The sequence below is a fragment of the Lagopus leucura genome, unplaced genomic scaffold (genome assembly GCF_019238085.1).
Source record: "Lagopus leucura isolate 7727_CA_CO unplaced genomic scaffold, USGS_WTPT01 Super-Scaffold_100014, whole genome shotgun sequence".
Classification (NCBI taxonomy): Eukaryota; Metazoa; Chordata; class Aves; order Galliformes; family Phasianidae; genus Lagopus; species Lagopus leucura.
In genome coordinates this window covers 27,461-50,624 of record NW_024962268.1, presented here as the reverse complement: position 1 = coordinate 50,624, position 23,164 = coordinate 27,461, and the positions used below count along the sequence as shown (strand labels likewise).

Here is a 23,164-nt window from a genome sequence, read left to right as displayed (position 1 = left end):
TTGCAGAATTTTTTTCTACTTATTTGCATTGGAGGCTGAATTGTAGCCTTATAAAGAACTAGCATAAACACTAAACATTTGTTTGTTTGGAAACATTTTAAAGGAAAGCTTAATAGATCTTTTATTGGAGGACGTGAAACTCTGAGTGGTGGTATGCTCTTTTAAGTTAGTGTGGCTTAGAGACCAATTTGTAATAATTGACTTATGTAAGTTATTTTAATGGATGGCAGATACAGGTTTAATTTATTCTGACCATTCGCCCACACTAGTAATTCAGTCCAAAATGTGTAGTCTTATTGAATCTCCCTTAGATTGCTGTCCCTGAAATTCACTAGTAGTATAATGATAGTATAGTACACCATTCATGTGAAGGAATAATTTGCATTTTCTATTTCCTTCTGTAGTGGCAAGGCAAGATTCTAAATGAAGAGCCTAACACATTACTCAAGACAACTGCTATAATATACAGAACTATGCCTGTGCTGAGCATGATACCCAGCAATCCAGATCAGCTTATTTGAAGTACTGCTTTAAAAGAAGAAATGATTATTTGGAAAGTACCTATTTTTAGGTGCCCTTTAGGAAGAAGGAAAGAGGGGGAAATCTTCAACTTGCTTACTGGGAGTTTTGGGGCTTCAAACTAATTAGTCTAGACTCCTTAACTACTGGGAAGAGAATCTTGATTATAACTGATTGAAGACTATCTTGAAGAGGTTGTTTGTTCTTTTCCTTTGTTCACAATTGTACAGTTTTGTACCTTGGATCTACTTCTGGGAAGTTACCAGTTTGCTTTATCACAGTGCTGCTTAGTTTTGTGAAGGAAGACAAAATGTACTAAATAGGAGACAAAAGAGTTGGAATGCAGTGAGAAAAATCAGAGCATTAACAGGATTGTTCCACAATCTTAATAATTGCAGTTAAAATGCACAGTGGATCCCATAAGGTTTTTCTCAGAAATAGACCTGCCAGCTCCATTGGGTATAAAATGTTACGGATTTAAAATACTTTGAAGGAATGTAGGAGCAGGAATGGTAGGGGAAGAAAGCAATTTTCTTTTGGTATCATCATTCTTGGATGACCATTACCCCAGAAGTTTGCATTCGTACTATTCTAGGAGGTGCAGCTATTGAGGGATGCTCTTCTACTAAGGCATTATTAACACACCTGTGCTTTACCAGCAAACTGACTACTTTCCACCCACTGGGGAAGCTCTGATCTAGCTTAATATACTCAGAAACTGCCTGTTGAAATATCTCTGTTCTCTTCAGTTTCCTGTCTGTGTTTTGAAAGCCACAAGAATATTGATAAAATAGACACCATGACTTAGGCAGATAACTCACTTTGTCCCTTTGTATCAAAGGGACACCAGGCAAAGGATAAAAGGTGTTGCACTACTGTTAATGAATTTTACTTTCAGTTGTACTGAGGGATGCGTGATGTCCTGTCCTCCTTGTTCATGTGCAGTCATTGAAGCAGGGAGGACTGCAGAGTCATGTGCTATTAAAGGACAAAGCTTTGTGCCCATTGCCTTTGGATTAGATCTGTAACAATTATCTACTCCTTTCCCATCACTATCATTGACCTTGCTCAACTAAGACAGCTTCTGTATTACTTAAGGCTTTAAGTTATGGTGACAAAACTATGATATATACTTAAGACACATGGAGCATGGTTACCACCAACTCTCAAGGGCAAAGAGCCCCAGCATAGCAGCCATTTTGTGGCACTGGCAGCCATTGCCTTCAGTCCTAGCTGTACCACTGTGGGGCTGCGAGTGGCTTCACTGTGTGTGAACGTGAAGTGAGTCAGTATCTTCAGCTCTTCTGTTCTGGTGCTTAACAATTCCAATGTAAAACAAATTACCTTCATTTTTTAACTCCACTTCTGTATGTGTGGACATGATGATCAATTAAAGAATGTTTATGTTTGTTTTTTTTTTTTTTTAAATGAGAGTCTGGAAAGTAAAGCTTGTTCACCTATGCCTTTTACCTGCAGTACTTTCAGAGTAATTCAAGTAGTTTCAGTGCTCTTGAGTTTTCTGTATTTGTGGTATATGTATTTCACCTACAACACTGCAGAGGCTCTGTTTGCTGCATTCGTGAACTGAACCTGATTTCTTATATGAATCTTGCTACTCTGTCCAGCCTGGCAGATTGATATGTTATCTTCACTCCTTATAAGCTTCTATTATATTCTGCTTGAGGAACATTATATCTCCTGAAAAGCCATTAACTTGAGTTTATATAAAAACTTTCTTTCTAGATGAAAATTAAGTTTTTCCTACAAGTGACACTGCTTGCAAATAAGAGGAATGGAAAGCAGTACTGATACCTTCCTTCTTGTGCATGTAGTACAATCAGATCTTTAGCAAATGATCATAATACAATACTGCAATTTTGATTTTGCCAGCTGCTCACAGATTGGCACAGCAGTCCCTTAACAAAGATGCCTAGGGTCAGAAATATTTCTGAACATCTTACCTGAACTGTTCCATTTTATAATTATTTCATTCCTTTAATTGCCATAAACTATCAATACTCTATTTATTTTCCCCCTTTCTATTTGATGATTAGAAAGTTCATAACAACTTTTTCAAATCCTTGAATCATCCAGGATGCCCCATTTCAGTACCTGGACAATTCTTTGTAACTGTTACTGTATTCCATGCTTTACTCTGTCTCTTGAGAACAAAAAAATACATGCTTCTTCAGTGCCTTTTCGAAGTCAGAAGACCAGTATTAACCTTGCTAATCCAGTGGTAGTTTCATTAGGTCATATAAGTAGGAAATAAAAAAATTCTGTTTCTGAATGTCTTTGTGGCATTTAAATAGCACTAACAGATGCTTATTCATTACCTGCACACATTTGCTGCCCTTCCCCCTCCTCAGCCACTGACTTGCAAGATCACAGAATCACAGAATTGTAGGGGTTGGAAGGGACCTCTAGAGATCATCGAGACCAACCCCCCTGCCAAAGCAGGTTCCCTATACCAGGTCACAGAGGTAGGCATCCAGGCAAGACTTGAATATCTCCAGAGAAGGAGACTCCACAACCTCCCTGGGCAGCCTGTTCCAGTGCTCCGTCACCTCACTGTAAAGAAATTCTTGTGCACATTTGTGTGGAACTTCCTATGCTGCAGCTTATGTCCGTTTCCCCTTGTCCTGTCTCCATATACCACTGAAAAGAGACTGGCCTCACCACTATGGCCTCCACACCTCAGATATTTATAAACCTGGATTAGATCCCCTCTCAGTCGTCTTTTCTCAAGGCTAAATAGACCCTGTTCACTCAGCCTTTCTTCATAGGGGAGATGCTCCAGGCCCTTCACCATTTTTGTGGCCCTCCGCTGGACTCTTTCCGAGAGGCCCTTTTTTTTTTTTTACTGGGGAGCCCAGAACTGGACGCAGTACTCCAGATGAGGTCTTACCAGGGCAGAGTAGAGGGGGAGGATCACCTCCTTCAACCTGCTGGACATGCTCTTTTTAATGCACCCCAGGATGTCAGCTAATTTATTAAGAAATTCTTGTATTACAATTATGCATCAGTACTAAGGGAAAAAATTACACTTTTAAGAAAAGAAAGAGATTAATTGTGTTTCTGTCAAGTTTATTAAAAGGGTAATTGCTACAAGCTGTCAAACAAGTGATTTTCCTTTCCAGTAAATTCAACAGACAGCAAAACTTCTGCTGTAGAGGGACTGGTAGAATAGAAATGGGAGACTTCTGATAACAAACATGAAGACAGAGGTGGTAGGTCACCAAAAATTTCATTTGAGAATTTGCATACTACAGAATCTGGGTTTCTATTTGCCATGGATTCCTTGGTGATGAATGGTGAGAACTATCCTCTTAATGAGAATTAGCTATATATGTCATATTTTATTTGTGTCTAGTAGAAGACTGGGCACAAAGAAAAACACAAATCTATGGGGCTGGATGATGTGAGTTCCAGGGTCCTGAAGAGACTGGCTAATGTGGTTGTCAAGCCACTTTCCATCATATTTGAAAAGTCATGACAAAGTCCCTGGTGACTGGAAAAAGGAAAACATCATTCCTATTTTAAAGAAATCGAGAAAGGAAGACCTGGAGAACTACAGGCTGAAGAGCTGCATGTCTGTATCTGGAAAGATCATTGAACAGACCCTTCTGGAAGCTATGTTAACGCATGTGACAGATGAGGGGAAGTGATCTGAGACCGTCAGCACAGCTTTGCCAGGGGCAGATCATGCCTAACCCATCTGGTGGCCTTCTACAGTGGAATGACAGCATATGTGGACAAAAAAAGGGTAACTGGTATAGTCTACCTGAACTTGTGCAAGGCTTTTGACATGGTCCCACACCACATCCTTATCTGTGGATTGGAGAGAAATGGATTTGAAGGGTGAACTATTTGACAGATAAATAATTACTTGAATGGTCATAGTCAGAGAGTTGTGGGTATCAACTATACATTGAGGTAGAGGCTGTTCTGAATGGTTTCTCTCAGAGGTTTGCTTTGGGACCAGAACTCTTTAACATCTTTACAGATGATATAGGCAGTGAAATTGATTGCACTGTCAGCAAGTTTGCTTGCGACAATAAGCCGAGTGGTACAGTTGATACTATGGATGGAAGGGATGATTTCTAGTCGGACATGGATAGGCTTGAGAAATAAGCCCATTGGAACGTAGTGAGATCCAAGGAGACCAAGTACAAGGTGTTGTACTTGGGCCAAGGCAGTCCCAGGTGTGTATGCAGGCTGGGAAGAGAACTCCTTGAGAGCAGTCCTGTGGAGAAGGACATGGAGTTCTGGTGGACCATAAGGTTGACATGAGCTGGCAGTGTGTGAAAGGCCAACAGTATCTTGGGCTGCATCAAAAAAGGGGTGGCCAGCAGCCCAAGGAAGTTGATTGTCCCCGTCTACTCTGTCCTTACAAGGTGCTATCTGTAGTACTGTGTCCATGTCTGAGGCCCCCAAGCAAGAATGATGTGGAACAGTTTCAGTGGGGTGAGAGGAGGTCCACAAGGATAATCAGAGGTCTTGAGCACCTCTCTTATGAAAAAAGGTCAAGGAAGCTGGAGTCATTCCATTTGCGAAAGAGAAGACCTCAGGGAGACCTCATTGCAGCTTTCTAGTACTTGAAGGGAGCTGTCATGGTTTTCCATAAGTATTCCATATTATGGCATTCTGCAGTGAACTAATGGAAAGGGGCAACTGCTAAGGGAGAGCTACAGTTCTCAAAGTGCTCTGGTCCTTCCTACTTTGTTTCCATGAGGTAGATACAAAGTGACAGTCATGTAAGGATATCCCTTTTTGCTCCCCACCTCTGAAATTGCAGCGCAGGTGTCACTCGTTTTCCTGCTTGTTTCATTTATTACTCTTGATTCCTTTTATATCGCATGATCTCACATTACTTTACCATTTTTAGTATAATAGTGTTCTCTTTATCTCTGTCTAGCAGCATCTCCCCCTTCTCAATTCTCTGCTGGCTTCCTTGTGGGGAGAAGTGGGTGGAGAGAGTTAGGGGGCTAAGTTCCTGTTGCATGACAAAGAAAAAGAATTCAACCTGTGACTGTTATTGGTACCCAGTGTGGGACATGATAGCAATGAAGATAATAGATTTGATCAGAGCATACCGTGATTTTGAACAGAAATCTTCATACTATGCCAACTTGCTACTAATAGCTAAAAATAGCAAAAATAGGATTTTTCTCCTATTCAGCATAGTCTTTTAAGGAATCGCACACATCATGCTTCACACTGTATTACTTAAAACCTATTGGAGCTTTTCTTAAGAAGACCACTCTATTTTTTGGGGGCTGTATATTTATATATATATATATATGACAGCTTAAGAGAACTGATGGTGACACCCATCTGGTGTTTGTGTGCTATGTAGCACAGTTAAGCATTAAAAATTACACTGCCAAGAGTTAACATTTTAATTTCCTCCACTACCTTTTCAGTGAGTTTGCCAATGGAACAAGAGATATTTAAACCTGTTTTCAATTTTTACTCTTCTCACATTTTTCCTTTTCTCCCCTTTGAAATTTTCATACAGTTCTAGACTGTCCAAACTGGCATAATGATATTGTCATGTTTCCTGAATGCGTTCCTCCATATCAGTATTGGTCACAGATCTTCCCCAAAGCTGAATAATACTGAGTGGCAGTGGATATGGAGGAATCTGGGAGAAAACTTAGAGAAGTGGGCACCCTGAAAATTGAGGCAAGTATTTAAGAGAGGACTATTGTAGCTCTGGCAAATCTAGGGAGGCACAAAATATGTGGGGCCTAGCTTATGCCTACTGAGCCCTACTGAACACTTAACAAGGGAAAGAGAGTGTCTCTGAACTTGCAATGGAGAAAAAACCTGTGCTGGTGTCGCCTCTATAGGAGAAAGAAAGTTGCAGTGAAGGTCATCTTGTCTATAATGAAAAGAGGAAAAAGAAAGAGGAGACAGAAGTAGAGGAAGAGGAAGGGAATGGACCAATAAAAAAAAATAATTGTAAAAACACTGGCAAAACATCATCTGAAACACAGAAAGATGAGGAAGAGATGGCAATGATCCAAATTCTAAGCCTGAATGTCATGGTTTGGACTTGTTCAGCCTGGTTTTGTGACAAGGGTGAGAAGGGACCCATGGATCCATGCTCTGTGGAAATGTGAGGGGAAAAGGAAGAGGTAGGGAGATGTGCCTGTATGAGAAAGAACAGCAGCAGCAAGCTAAAGGGAGAAAAAATTCATTTACTAAATATAGTAACGGAATGTGAGATAATACAGTATTATACAATATTATTGAAATTGAAGCTAATAAATAAAATGCCAAAGAGAGTTTCCAAAACTGAAGTCTTTACTATAATGCTGTTGGTGAAAGCCAGGGAGCAAAGAGAGACGTCTCATGACTTCTAGTCCATTTTATCATTCTGTCTGAATGGAAAACAGAACTGGAAGAATGAAGTCTTCTGGGAGTTATAGTTCATTCTTCTCTTCTGAAACCATGCAACTGGATATATTGACAATCCATGGAACTTCAGGAATAACTGTTTAACTCCAACCACACTGCATGTTGTCGTGATGTGGAATACTGATGAAAAACCATAAAACCATGACGCTGACTGAGACTTAAGATATGCAACAAGATTTTAGCCGATATCCAAATGAAAGTGTTGTCATCTGGTAGCTCCAGTGCTGAGACAATGGAGCGTATAGTGAGAGTCTGGAGGGCAGTGAAGCCTGCCAGCTGGGATCTCTTGTTGAGGACCCAGTCATTAACAGAACAATTGGCAAAAGAGATGATCAGCCTTGCACCTCCAGGAAGTGAATCCTTACAGCCATGAGGGAAAGATATCCTTTCAAAGAAAATGTGATGCTTAATCTAATTAAATGGATCACTGCTGAAAAAGGTATCTGGAGATACCAGAGATATCCAGATTATTGGCTGTGGTGAAGATGCTGTATGACAATGTATTTGTGCCTGATGATCCTCATACAATCCGTGATCCCTTAAGAGCTAGGTGTTCACCAGTTATGTGGCAGAAAGTCACAGGAATTGCACCAGAAGTGTCTGCCAGTACACTGGCAGCAGTGAGATGGAAAGATGATGAGAGATCCCAGGTGAGTGATTTGGTTACCACTCATCAAGAGTATGAAGAATATTTCATCTCCTCCATATGGGCCTGTGTCTCTCAGCTGTAGAGAATGTCCAACAAACTCTAGATGCTCAACAAGCTTCATAAGTTTGACTATGAGGTCCAGTAATTTAGAAACCCTGCGTCCTACTTTCCACATGTATGAGCCAACATCTCATCTATTAGAAGCAGACATTCTTGTGGTCTTCCTGTTCAAGTGAGAGGTAACAATGAGTATACACTGTGTGCCACCTTATAGTTTTGACTATGTGGTCATGAGGACGGTATGAGGAAGTGGGATGGAAAACCCACCTCAGTCCTACAAACATGGGTAAGTGAGTTACAGAGAAGGTTAATCACAAGTAAGGGCTCCTCAATGAGAATCACTGCTCCTCTTGACACTATAGATGTTCTGATTTTGATAATTAATCTTTTGCTATACATCCATGAAAAATGAGTGTTGGATGCAATAATCAGAATGAGAGGGGCCCTGCCTCCAGCCAGGGGGAGGTAGGGAATAATTGAGTGTGTTAGGCTGTGTAGACTAGATGGCCTAGCACATCAGAACCAGAACCAAGAAGTATTAAGCTGATGTCTGCCAGATTTAAATTATTTCTCAACATAGATATTATTAGCTATGAAAAAGAAGAAAAAAATAAAAGTGTCAAGGAAGAAGCTATGATGTGGCTGGCAACTGTATGAAAGCCTTTTAGCTGGACTTTTCCTTCCAGCACTCAGTAACATTTAAAGAGAAAGACCTGCCAATAGTGCCAGAAGCTGCACAAGTGGTATTGATCTCTGTACAGGGAAAATTCAGATCTTGGTAATAAAGAGCAGTGCCGTTAACAAAAGGAGATAAGCAGCCCAGACTTTTGCTAATTATGCTTAATGATTAATGTGTTGTGGAGATGAAGTAATATGGTGAAAGGAACAGATTCTGTCAGCTGATATTCACTTGATTTCTTCTGGCCTTGTTAGTAGCTATGATTACAGCTAGGAAGTACTGCAGGAGATGACACTAGAATTTTTAGAGCAGAAAAAAAAGGCTAAGGGACAAGGTATGATTGTTGCTGTTAAACAGAGAAAATCACAGCACTCACCTATATATGCAGTTTCTTATGTTGTATGGGTAAAGAATATCTGGAAGCATTGTACTCTGTTAAGGCAAGTCTACAGTTGTATGTCAAACTCTTAGGGATGTAAGTATTATCTCTTAGGCATCTGGTATGATTGTAAGCACTAGAAATCAAAGAGCCTTGGTATTGTTTCTAGTATTTAATGCAACCCTGTTCACTTCCAGATCATAGAATATCTGCATATAATACCCAAAGTGCATGCCTCTCTTGTTCAGTTGAGGTTCCTGTGACATCCCTTATTCCTGTTGTGTTTCGGTTCTGTCTAATAATACCTTGTCAGACAAAATTATCATTATTTGTGTAATTTTTTCCATTCTTTTCTTAAGTAAGTTTCATAGGAAGTGCAACATTTGATTTTGGTTGGATCTTGAGGTTCTGGAACAAGAAAGAGAAGATAAGGGAGAATTCATTTCACTCTGTTTCTTTTCTTTTTTTTTTTTTTTTTTTTACTTTTTTACAGCTGTTATGTTTTGTAAAGTAGATAACACTGGGGGAAGAAAAAGAGATTAAACTAACACAGATAATTTTGAATTGGAGATATAGAAAACATGGAAGCCGAGGTGCAGAAGATTGGGCAATTGATTTCCAACTTTGGCTTGAGTTATTAAAGATTTTTTATTCTGTTCAACTGAAAACATATCGATAAGATTTAGATAGACTACTAGATTTTAACATCAGTTAATGTAACTTTGTGATCATCTCTCTTAAGACTTGTGTTTTATAGCCACAAAATTGCATTCCATGCTTCAGTTTCTGTGGCTAAATTAGAATATCTATTGAACGAAAATTTAAGGAACTAATTTGAAATACAATAATTTTGAAATGCCCAAGTATGAACGAGAATCCATCATTCATAATAAAATTCTGTAAACTACATTTATAGTCAATCTTCTCAAATTTACTTAAACAATATAAAACTCAGGGATAGGCCAAGGGAAGGAAAGTTCAAATAAAATAGATGTAAAAGTTCAGTGACAATCCACAGTATATACAAAAGTTGTTAACTATAGTTGTTTTGTAGTCTTTATTTACAACACTTCAGGCTTTCCATTTTGAGTAGGGTATGTGCCATCTTAATTAGAGGAAGAAGTTTTCATATGGGCTGAGTCAGCTGTATGTTTTGTTTGTTCTCATCAAACTGTTCAGTTATTTGCAAATAAATTACAAAGCCCTGATGTGTTTTCAATGGAAATTATATTCTTAATTGGTTTGAGAAGAAGTCCCTGTAATCATCAGTTAAAGAATACTGTCAATTACTCACTCATGGCAGTGAGATATGTCAGGAAAAATAGCTACTTTTGTATACTGTGTTTTCCTATACATTAACAAAATAAACTTGTGCAGACTTGTCTATACAATGGATGCTACTTCAGTCTCAAATGCAATTATAAACCTGAATGCAGTTTTGTTGCAGAATACAGCTGTCTTCCTAAAAAATGCCACAACTGTCATACTAAGAGCATACTTGTGCTTAGTCATGTCTGCCTGAATTATTTGTGTGTTTTTATGGCTTTCAGGAAAACAACACCAACGTGGCAGTGTAAGCACAAGCTAGATTGTAGAAGTGCTCACTCACTAACAGAGTTATTATCCAGTTCAAAAATGCAAGGGCAAAGATTACTCTTAATTATGCCTCTGTACCTCCAGTGAATGTAACAGTTTGCTATGGATTTCATTTGGAGCCATAGAATTGCTGTCACAGGGATTTGGTATCTTGCTAATTGTAGAATCCTTGTAAGTAAGTACTCCAGGAAAATAACCCTGCATTATTATTAGGCTGTAGGCTGGTTCAACAAGACTATCAGGCATAATATTTTAAAGCAAGCTTTTTAAGAAATCCTGCCTGTATTATCTTACTTCTGCTGGCTATCTAATCAATACCGACAATATATACAGCAAGCTTTAGTTTAGAAATCAATTATTTATTATAAAATATGGATCTTTTCAGTTTGCTCTTCCTTATACACAATATGATATCTTCTAAGTTAATGGAAAAGATGTGAAAAGTTTCAGCATGGACAGTCATTGAAATCAGTTCTTCTATTGTCCACAGAATCCATTATTTATTATTATTAATCTAAAGACTTCTTATTATCATAATTGCCACAGCTTAGCTCACCACAATGTGAATGTCCTCCTTTCCACTTGGTTTTACCTAATTGCCAACATGAGAATTGAAATAATGGCCCTGATTGTATGTCCACTGTGTTGTTTGCACCTCAAACAAGCTGACAGCCTCCTATAATAGCTGTGGCAGTGCTTTTTTCTGTGCGCTGATCTGTGTTCCATTGCAATATTATTACATTTTTTAAAATTATTATTTGCTACACAAGTGTGATAGTCTTTACATCATGGTTTCTGAATATATACGTAGTTCTTCTGCAATCAATCTAGCTATATATACTGTCTGTGGAAAACCCCCAAATCATCAAATAAATAATAAAATAACCTTCATTCTCCCCTCCCAGGGTTGTTTGCATTTTCAGTAACAATTAACAATAGAAGTAAGGCATTATATGAGTGCTCTAGGCACAAGTTGTTACTGCTGTAGTATATCTTTTGAAACAGGTTTTAACACACAGTTAAAGTATGCTTGCTGCAATCCCTTCTCAGCTCAAAGATCAGAAAGTTTATCATTGGAAATTGTCAGTGTTTTCCTCCATAGCTTCTGAAACTTCATTCTTAATACAAAGTTATGCATTTCTGGGACTAAATATCCTCATGGTATTTTTGCTTTCCTATAAAAGAGAATATGGCCAGTGTTTGATAATCTGACTCAATAAACATAAAAATATAAAAGGATCACAAATGTGTAATAAAAATATAGTAGTGAATTATTAACTAGTGTGATTATAGTCGGTCAAGTTTTACAGTCACAATGCTCATTTTGCCCTGGTTATTGAGTTGTATGCCTACAGACAGTGTTGTAAATCTTCTAACAATTAAAAGGTATTTCCCAAGCAGTCTTATATAATATTTTTACCAGAAGCTGAACTGACCACAGAGCAACACCTTTCTCAGCACTTTCCCTGCCTCCTTTAACAAAAGCTGCCCACAATTTCCAGTGAAGAGTGGGTACTGCCTGCCTGCAGAAGAATCTTAGAAGAAAAAAAAAGTAACTAAACCTGTTAACACAGGCAAACCTGCTAGGAATAAGCCTGACATGTATGTCTGTGTGTGCGTTTGAACAGCCTGTGACAACAGCCCTCAGCAGCTCCCTTCTTTCTGCCTTTAGTTTTAAAGCTGAAACATTACAGATTTGATGAAAGTGAACTTATTATTTAAGTGACAAATAGATTGCAGTGTAGTTTTGTTAAACAGAAGTCTAATTCCTCAGCAACATCAAGGAATCAGAAAATACTCATTAACTTTCCTAGAAAAATCCAGTAAACCACTGCTAAGAAGCAGAAGCCTGTTACAGTGATTCTTCAGAAATGCAACTGGCAATTAACGGTTAAGAAATATCTAGAATAAGGAAATATTTACTGAATAGAATTTAGCCTCCACAAAAGTATTGAATTTCTTCTCAGACTATTTTTTATCATTTTGTTTTGTGGTTCTTCTTTCAGGAGTTGCTGCTTTGGATTCCAGTGTTTCAGGGAAGATTGGTTTGCGAGCCGTCGTATATTACTTCTGCACTACAGTCATTGCTGTAATATTAGGTACTAACACTAGGTTATAATGTTAAAATCCTCAGCATTGCCTAACTAGAAGTATATGGTACTGTGACAGTACTAATTTGCCAAGACAGCCTGGTGAGGAGAGACAGGAATTACGCAGACATTATTATACACACTTATAGCCAGATGCACGGAAAATTTAGTCCTGCTATTCATGGTGGAACTGTGTTCATATCCAACAGGTATATTGCAGGCAGTTTTGCTTTTAATTTCAGGCAAGATTAAAAGCTGTCTAGTTAGGTAAACAGTGACCAGCAGTGGAAATAGGAGTGAACATCTTGCCCTTTTTAAGGCCTTCCCTAACTACAAAGTAAATTTCCTCAGTAGCAGTATGATAGATTCTCACATGCAAGAAAGTATTATCTGTATCTGTATTTTCTGCCTGAAAAAGTGAGAGAAAATATTGCTGTCCTTGTCACTCTGTTCCCTTCTTAAAATGTTGTTACCTTTTCTGCCAGTTCCAGGCTCCACCTTGACAACTCTGAAGTCCATATCTCTTGCAGAAAGTTCATTCCCTACAAGAAGCCTTGAAATCTTATATATTTACATAATTAGACATCTTCAGGCTGTGTTTTTAAATAGCAAATAGAATTAAACTCTCTGCTGTCAGCTGCCATGTCACTTATGGCTTATCATTGTGTTCTGAGTGAATACTGTGCACAGGTATCACACTATCACCTACTGAAAATAAACTGTTGTATAGTTATTTGAAGGACAATACGTGCATTGTATGTTGTCTGCAAAGTGATATTTAACTATAGAAAAAAAATCACGTACTGATGTGATACAGACATTTAGACTTGAATCATTCCTCGATGTTACATTCATAGAGAATAATATGTCACTGGGTAGGATAGTATCTCATCTGTCTGGAAATTACAAATGAATACACAGTGGGGAAGGCTTAATAAAGACTGACATGGATCTTTGGAATTGTGCCAGCCCTGGAAGAGGGATTAAACTAGACAACCTCCAGAGGTTAAATATTACTTGTTTTACTATACAAAGTTACACAAATGAAATTCTGCTTTTATTTACGGCTGTTATTAGAAAATTTTATATTTGTATCTTGCTGAAGGACATCTAGATACCTTGTCCTTGCTGCAGTGAGATTTAGTAGTTTGATTTACTTTTTGTTTGTTTGGATTAAAAAACAAACAAACAAAAAAAGTGTATATCTGGAAAAGACTAGTATTTCATGTAACATTAAAAATGCCTAAAATGAAGCCACTAATGTCAATTAAAAGTTAGTTCCTGATTTCTATGGTCACAAGGTTAGACCTAACATTTTCTGCCAATAAATTTTTGTTTTATTCTGCTTCAAAGTAAAACATAAGTTTCTTAGGTTACATTATAGATGTATATACATTATACATTACTAGCTATAGACTAGTTTTACTGAAACAAATAGAATTTGATGAATTTAACTCATGAAGAATTTGCTATACAGGATGCTTTACATTAGCAAGAGGCACCACTGTCTCTGCTTGCAATGTGAACTCTTCCCCTACTTCTCCTTCTGTAGGGATTGTCTTAGTTGTGACCATTAAACCTGGAGTACCTCAAACAGCAGATGAAATAGACAGAGTGGGCAGCACCCCGGAGGTCAGTACTGTTGATGCCATGCTGGATCTGATCAGGTGAGTTGTTTTTTTTTGTGGTTGTTGTTTCCATGTTTTGGGGTATGGAATAATGTAATTGTGTGTAAAATTGTTTACTATAATAATAATTAAAAACATATAAATAATAAATAAATAATAAATAAATAATAATTAAAAAGTCATAATGCATAATACAATAAACATGCTTTCCAATGATGTTGGAATGAATAAGGAGAGAATAACTTGTTTGCTAGCAGGTTTGACATTTTAGAGCAAGTTTCAAGTGGTTTGTTAAAATATGTCGCATCAACATTCTCTAAGGGAACTTTATCACAAGTCTTTTCTCTGTAATGTCCTGGTATATAATAGATATGTAAAATGGTTAGAATGAAGCATCCCCTAGAAAACTCTGGAAAAGATTTGAGCAGATTTTCAGGATTGATTGGAACTAAACAAATTCTAATTTATTTAAGGAATTTGGTAAATTCAACAAGAACAGTAATAGTGGCTAAGTACTCACTGTTTCCTCACAAATGTTTCTGAGGATTATTTTTTTTCCAACTGCCACTGTTCTCTATTCTATATCGCTATTCCTACTCTCTAGAATTTTTACATAATCTATCACATAAGATTAACTGCATTCTATCTAACAGTGACCTTAGCATTCTTAATTTCATGAAATGTGACTGACATTTGTAGATACAATTCCAGATTCACAGTTGTTTGACATTGGTTGTATGTACGTATAAACCCATGTATAGGTGTATGTATGTACATGGCTTGAAAGAATCGTATTTAATAGCAAATGTTTGTGGCCCTTTGGTGCATATGTCCCAGAGCAGATCAAGGTATACCTCTATGGCATGAACAGATCTCAATCCCATAGCCACACATCTGACAATCCACAGTTGTCCCAGGTTCTATCTCATCCTGCAGTTCCTTGGAAGGTTCACTTAATTCCTTGTGATAATTTGCAGCAGGAATAAATTGGGGTGCTGTGTGATCAACTGCTTAAGAAAACCAAATGCAGTCTGTTATCAGTAACTTCCACATTAATATGTCCATGCACGTTAAAAGAACTGATGAAAATCATTGCATAAAAACATCCTTCTATAACAAGAAGCAGAGTGAACCATAATTTAGTCTACTTTGGGTTTTTACTACAATTTATACTAAACAAATGTAAGACTGTAAATTAGAAGTCACATTTGAGATTTAAAATTCTGTTTAAAGGGAATTACAATTATTTTTTCTACATATTATTCAGATTTAAGATCCAAATCCAAACTATCATGTAAAGACTGGTGAAAATCCCAAGCTTGGAAAAACTACTCTTGCTTTCAATTAAATTTTTCTTTAAAAACTTAAAAAATAAAGCCAAAGAGTTTGTACAAGATTTTAAAAAGACGTAAAAAAATCTCCTGCATTATAGAAATGGACTTTCTCTGTACCAGATTGTTTATTCAATAAACACCTGTTTTCTGCAATTGTTTGAATGTTGAAATTGGGCACCAGAAAGGAGGCATGCAACTGGGTTGCATTGCTTCTGATCTAATTTCCTTACATTTCAGTGAAAAATTGATGTTGGAATAACAAATGGAAATCTTTCATCATCGAGATTAATTTATGATTTCAAAACTACAATAGAACATTAAATATGTGGTGCTTCCATATTCTTTTTCTCCAACATACATTTTACAAGTCACCTGAAAGACTTCAAACTGTCTCCTGTATTCCTTGAACAATTGGTGGAGGTGACACAGCAGAAAAAAAAAAAAAAAAGAAAAAAAAAAAAGTGTAGTAGCTAGCAAGCAGAAAAATAAAATATTGAAAAATAAGCTCAAAAAATTCAAAGTACAGAAACAGACTGATCATTAGAAGTCCTGAATCTTTGATTTTTCAGGATTGAATCTGTCAGTGCAAGCTACATTTTTCTCTGGGTAAAGAAGCACAATCTGATCTGTAAAGCAGCAGATTTTATCATTTTATTTAGATAAGCAGTGTTTGTAGTCTAATGTTAAAGTACCTCTACTTTTAAAATAGGAATATGTTCCCAGAAAATCTTGTCCAGGCCTGTTTTCAACAGGTAAGTTTAAATACCGTTTTTTTGTTACCGTAATTTTCGTTGCTGACTACAAATTTTTCTTTTATGTCTCCCGAAATTATGTAATACGAGAATTCTTAGAATGCCAGGATTAACTTAGTCTCCCATATAAATACTTTTTTTAAGGCATCTTGGTTTTGTGTCCATTATGATAAAAAATCTGTTGTCAGCTCCAGATCAACCTTTGCAAAAATATCCTTTTTAGGACTTGAATGCAGAAATCAGCCATTGTGTTAATATATTTTTCCATTCTGGGATGGGCAGAATTACAAGAACCATGTTGTGAGAATTTATTTCTTCTTAAAAATTCTCTATTATTGATGAAATTTGTGTAACTAAGCCCTCACACCACTTTATCTCACATGTAATGTCCATTTCTAGAACTGATGATTGATCTTGAGAGAAAGGAGACACCTCTTTTGGAAGCAGTAAGATTTGGAAGATGAAAAAGGAAACCCTTGTCTGTATAGTCTTACTTCAGATTCAGTCATCTTAATCCATAAACATATCCAACTGTGTTTTATGATTATCTCTGTTTTTCCTTTTTGTCTTCCCTAGTGGCTACATACCAGTTACTTGAAGTTTGTATGTGAGATAGTTTGCCTTCTCCATCAGATAATGATATTAACTGTCCTTCTGCTCACAACACTGAGTGTCTTCCAGTTTACAAAACTTCTCCATGCAGATGATTTCATATGTTAACAACTTTAAGGACAAATCTTTTGCCTCACTGAGCTATAAAACCCTGTACTAAACCTTTTAGAAAAAAAAACAAAAGTAGTTCATCTTTTTACAGGCCACATAATAGCAATATTGGTGTAACTATCCTGATAGTGGAATGCTGTAAGCATCCTTTATAGACAGTGAGACTATCACACCTGCTCCATTGGTGTAGAAGATGAAAGCAGTGTGGGTTGAATCAGGTGCATCTACACAACAGACCAGTTCTAGAGTGGCTGAGTTTCCATAGTGTTTCCATAGAGTTTCCATACTTGGAAAGAATGTTGATGAGACTACATCTCAGCAAAAAAAGGCTTTATCTTTGACTGGAGCTATGTCTTATCCCCTGCAAGACTGCAGCAGATCCACCAGATGCCTAGGAATCTGGAGAGCAAAGTTTATAGCAGATTACTGTGAATCACTTGTTTCATACACAGAATCCAAAGAAAAAAGAAAATGGTGGCTCACATTAATTGGGAAATAATGTATGTGTATGTCAGGTTGCTTCATTTTCCCCTTATTTTTAGTGGGCAGCTATGCCTTTGTTTGTTCTTCAGTTTCCTCATATTTCTAAATCACCTCTTGTTTTTGAAACAACTTTTTCAGTATAAAACCAAACGTGAAAAAGTGGAAGATACAACTAGTGTGGATAAAAATGGCTCCACATTTACAGAAGAACTTGTTACAACTGCTACGACAGCAGAAGTTTTGGAGGTGCGACTTTTATTGTTATATTTCATAGTAATATGGGAAGTGAGAAGGAAGAATATAGATTAAATCTGATGTAATTGTTATCATAGAACTACAGGATGGTTTGGACTGGAAGGGGTATTAAAGACTATTCAGTTCCAACCCCCCTGTCATGAGCAGAGTTGTCATTCACTAGATCAGACTGCCCAGGACTCATCCAAACTGGCCTTCCACATTTCCGGGGATGGGGCATCCACAGCTTCCCTGGGCAGCCTGTGCCAGTGCTTCACCATTCTGTGAGTAAAGAATATCCTCCTAATATCTAATCTTAATCTCCCTTCTTTTAGGTTTAAAATGTTCCTTCCTGTCCTATCCTTATCAGACCATGTAAAAGACAATCTCCATCTTTTTTAGAAGCTCAGTTTAAGTACTGATATTGAAGTAAGTGATTGAAATAAGTAAGGACATGGTTGACATGCGGTTGACATGGTAGAAGGAAGGAATGCTATTCAGAGGGATGTCAACAGGCTTGAAAGGTGGGTCTGGGTGAACCTGATGAGGTTCAGCATGGCGAAGTGCAGAGTTTTGCACTTGGGCCGGAGGAATCCCAGGCATCCATACAGACTGGAAGGAACAGTCCTTGAGAGCAGCCCTGCAGAGAAGGACCTGGGTGTCTTGATGGATGAAAAACTTAACATGAGCCAGGAGTGTGTCCTTGCGGCTCAGAAAGCAAATGGTATCCTGGGCTCCATCAAAAGAAGGGTGGCCAGCAGGGACTGGGAGGTGATTGTCCCCCTCTACTCTGCTCTTGTGAGGCCCCATCTGGAGTACTTGTCCAGGTATGGAGCCCCCAGTACAAAAAACACAGAGAGAGGGTCCAGAGGAGAGGGTCCAGAGGAGAGCCACAAAGATGATCAGTGGGCTAGAGCAACTCCCCTATGAAGACAGGCTGAGGGAGCTGGGCTTATTCAGTCTGGAGAAAAGAAGGCTGCAGGGTGACCTCATTGCAGCCTTTCAATACCTAAAGGGAGCCTACAAACAGGAGGGGAATCAACTCTTTGAAAGGATAGACAACAGCAGGACAAGGGGAAATTTAAGTTGAGGGAGGGAAGATTTAGGTTGGATGTCAGGGGGAAATTCTTTGCAGAGTGAGTGGTGAGGTGCTGGAACAGGCTACCCAAAGAGGTTGTGGATGCCTCGTCTTTGGACGTGTTCAAGGCCAGATTGGATGGGGCCCTGGGCAGCCTGGTCTAGTATTAAATGTGGAGGTTGGTGGCCCTGCACGTGGCAGGGGGTTGAAGATTCATGATCCCTGAGGTCCCTTACAGCCCTGGCCATTCTGTGGTTCTGTGATTCTGTGATGGTACATAGACATATTTTAGGAAGGGCATAACATGAAGTAAATTCTAGTGGTGATTTTGAGGATTTTCAAGTAGGCTTAAGAAAACGTGAGGGCTCCATTCGTTAATAAGCAATATTAAGTTTAGTGTATTATATAAGGAAACAGTGGATTTATATCCTCCATTAAATGTATATGCAAATTAATTGTCAATTTGCTGAGAAATTAAGGAGAACACTTATTATTGGAAGTCTGCATATATATCAGCAGTGTGCTTAAGGAGCAGTGAAGTAACTGAGTATCCCATAAAGAAATAAATGGAAAATCATAATAAAATCTTGTGAAATGAAAAGTAGAAAACATTTATTATATAATAGCTTGCTATTCTAGAAAGAATTAAAAAAAGACAAAAGTAAAGAAGCTGTCTAGCAAGTTTCTGATTTGAGGTCTGAAATGCTTATGGGTTTTGAAAGTTTGTAAATCCTTTAATTACATTAGAGTAAGAAAGGAATTCAATATTCTGTAAACATAGAACTGTGAATAATAGCAGGTCAATGTTCTTTTTACTGTACCTTTTCCAAATTTCATCTCATATGTATTAAGATCATGAGAATATGGGCTATATGAAAGGACATGAATTAAATCTTGAATGCAGTAAGCAATTCTGTCTTTCATATATGAATATTACACAAACTGAGGAGTGTGCAAATGCCTACCTAGGTAGTGTGTTTTTTATGTCACATGCTTCTGATTCTTCTATAAATTATGCAATTTCACTGATTTCAGCTGAAAAATAGATTTCTAACTGAAGGCAAAAGTGCACAGCATCATCCCAGTTCTTACACAATTGACTGTTTTAATAAATCTGGGCAAAAGACCTTGACTTGCACGGAAGTGACCACAGGGATTCTATGTCAGTTGGGTTTTGTTCCCCATAGCAGGAAGTAAGTCTTGAATATATTGAAGGCATGACTGAGTATACCAGACCTTACTGTTTGTGTCGGAAGTCTATAGAAAGTTGCTTTACTCTCACCTAAGATTTGGTTGGATTGCTGCATTGGTCTAAAATACACAACTTTTAAAGGCTCCCAGAGTAGAGTGATTGGGGTAAAACTCCATGTCTTTTCAAAAGTCTATGTTTTCATCTAAGAATACTTTAAACTCAGTGTTTTCAGATTGTAACTTTTCTCCCTTGAATCTGATATATAGAATAAAACTCAAGAATATAAGATCGTGGGCGCGTATTCTGATGGCATCAATGTTCTTGGCTTGATCGTCTTTTGTCTTGTTTTTGGAATGGTTATTGGAAAAATGGGAGACAAAGGACAAGTTCTAGTGGATTTTTTCAATGCACTGAATGAAGCTACAATGAGGATAGTTCAGATAATTATGTGGTAAGTCCAAGGACATACTGGCATGTTCTAACAATTTATTTAAGTGAATTTTGTCTTTAAGTGAAAATATAGGAGTGGACTTATACTTCATGTTTGCTTTTGTATATGTGCTTTACAGCAAGCAGCTTTAAAGGAAGGCTGGTAAGCAGTTTCATTCTACATATTTTGATCCTTTTCAGGAAACTAGAAACAAGGCTTCTACTTACTGTATACTAAAAGAACAGTGCCACTAGTACACAAGTTTTTCAGACATTCTCACTGGAAGATCATATCAAGACTGTGCATCTGTGCTGATGATTGGAGGGCTGTAAATCAGTACCAACATCGCCTCTTCAGTCTTGAACACTATTCCCTGTTGTGTTCACAGAGTAACTGTTCTTGGAGTTAAGTTCATTTAGAAATATAAATTAATGTACAAGCCACACAACTGAGCAAAATGTGCAGTGATATGCAAGATACAGCTGGCATCGTTTACCTTGTACTTGTAAGCTTTGTGAGACAACATTCTCAAAATATTCTCACATAATGTTCCCAGATAGAAATAATAATAAAAAAAAAAGGTGCAGCACCTCATCTGATAGTATTTGATTGGACTTCATAGCAATTTACAAAACTTGTGTCTCTACAGTAGTTGTTGAGCAGATCACAATTACAGGACGAGCATCATAAAAGCACTCTCTTCTTTCCAGATTTTGATCCTACATGCAAGCACATTATGCCATTTTACTATGGTTCTCTGCTCATACTTGCCTGTTTCACTCTGAAAGTAACTTAGCAGATCTCTTCCTTTCATGGATCTTCTCTCCATTCCAGCACACTGAAGTTTCTGCAAAACAGTAAGCATATTGAAAGCTAAGCTGCACACTTCTACCTTTAGAGAGAGGTAGTTCTATCTCTGCAGTTTGCTCTGAGCTATATAGCTCATCCAGTTCCCAACTGAGTTAAAGCTCTGTGGAACAGGCTGCCTCACTCTGCAACTAACAATGCTCTAGAGTTAGCATAGGATACAGATAAAGGTTTCTCCCCATATGCTGACTATCCTTTGTTTTTCATGTGCCCAAGTTGGTAGCTATAGGCTTTGTATGTCTCTAGAATGGGAGCTGCTGCTGTAAATAAAGTAACCTTGGACACTGACAATGTGAGGAACTAGTTCTGCTTTCACCCTTTCGGAGCTCAGCAGAAACCAGGAATCCACATTTGCATCCCCCATTACAGGGGGAAAGTACTACTACATTCATGAAGTGAAGCACAGACATTTTTATTAATTAGCAATTAAAAATTTTAAATATATGCTTTTCATAAATTCACAAATTTATAGGTTAATTGGAAATTTTCATCTTGTCTGTGTCACAGCCTTCTCTGTGGTGCTAAAAGAAATGAAGCAGAGCCGGTGCTAGTGTAAGCCCTTTGATTTTGCCTTTGAATCTGTCTGTTGCAGGCCACAGCCCATGCAGCTATTCATTATTGCTAGAAATGGCTCTGTGCACTCACTGTTGAAAGAAGCCCTCCATCAGGAAACGCACTGATTATGTGCTATCCCAACATATTAAAATCATTCCCTTATGCAAGTGATTCACACATGGCTTCTAGTGCTATAGGACAACTCCTGGAAGAGCAAGAGTCCTATACATCTCTGTGATTTCAGAGAGCACTTTGGCTTCAGCCCTGAAAACATCCACTTTCAAATAAGGTTAAACCACTTATTTTCTACTGTAGGACAAAACTCACTCTTTTTCCCAACTTCTGTGTATTCTGCGACACCATGCCATGCAGTCAGACTATATACAGAGTTAAATTTATTCTTTCTCAGTATTTTTTCTTCACCTCTAATATAATTTTGTTTCAAGCAAGTAAAATCAGATGTATAATACAGTATCAGAGGAAATTCTTCAGACTGTTTTAAAAAGTTACACTGCACAAGACATTATTATTTAATGAGCATGAAGTATTTCTGAGAATAGAATTTTAATTGTTCTATTTTTGCTCTCTAGGTATATGCCAATTGGTATTGTGTTTTTAATTGCTGGGAAGATAATAGAAGTTGAGGACTGGGAAATCTTTCGTAAACTGGGTCTTTATATGGCTACAGTATTAAGTGGGTATGTCATATTCTAAAAATGATATTAAATATATACAATTTTGGGGATTCAGTTGATTACAGTTTAATTTTCCACAATAACCGGTGTTTTCTAGGTCAAATACAAAAATTCCCGACAGTGAAAATCATGTTTTGTTTTTAAAAATGAGTATTTTTAATCTATTGTTGTATTCATTATTTTGTCTTCTCACCTTGATGCTGGAATAGATTATGTCATTACATTTTTGAAAGTAGAAATGTTTCTTTTAGAAACTAGAAGTTGGGAAAGAGTTAGAAGTTGGGGAAAAGGGGCTTTGTAGGCTATTCAACATACAAGAATATCAGAATGAAGTTGGGAATCAGTATGGGACCTCAGAATCCACTGTGTGTCAGTTCTGCTTCCCTATACAGATGCATTGTGAACGCAATACTCAGTAAATTATGCTAAGCCCAAATGACTTTGAGCACTTCTCACCTTGACACAGAGCAGATTGCTGATACTGACAGATCATGCTGTCAGTTTATCTTTCAACACAAAAGTAGCTGTTGAAGCTGCAAAACCAGCAGTTGTTAACTGCATAATGTAGCCAAGCATCAAAACACCTTTGCTATTCTTTCTGTAGACCTCTGATTGTGGAGAGCAATACTAGGCAGAGGCACTGACAGAAAACATTTGCAGATTTGAAAATTGAGAAGGGGCAGCTTAACTGCTTTAAGTGATATAGATTGTAACACTAGATCATTATATTCTCTGAAGAATATTACTGCAAAAAAAAAAAAAAAAAAAAAAAAAAAAAAAAAAAAAAAAAAAAAA

At 37.5% G+C, this 23,164-nt stretch overlaps 1 protein-coding gene across 1 annotated transcript in view; it reads left to right on the top strand.

Moving 5' to 3' along the window:
* Positions 1-23,164, top strand: part of SLC1A1 (solute carrier family 1 member 1) — a 54,799-nt gene that overhangs the window by 18,586 nt on the left and 13,049 nt on the right. Inside the window, exons 3-8 of the mRNA XM_042875442.1 lie at positions 12,315-12,407; positions 13,951-14,065; positions 16,070-16,112; positions 17,457-17,564; positions 20,089-20,273; positions 22,265-22,372. Of these exons, the coding sequence (XP_042731376.1) occupies positions 12,315-12,407; positions 13,951-14,065; positions 16,070-16,112; positions 17,457-17,564; positions 20,089-20,273; positions 22,265-22,372 (652 nt within the window). The remainder of the gene's footprint in view (positions 1-12,314; positions 12,408-13,950; positions 14,066-16,069; positions 16,113-17,456; positions 17,565-20,088; positions 20,274-22,264; positions 22,373-23,164) is intronic.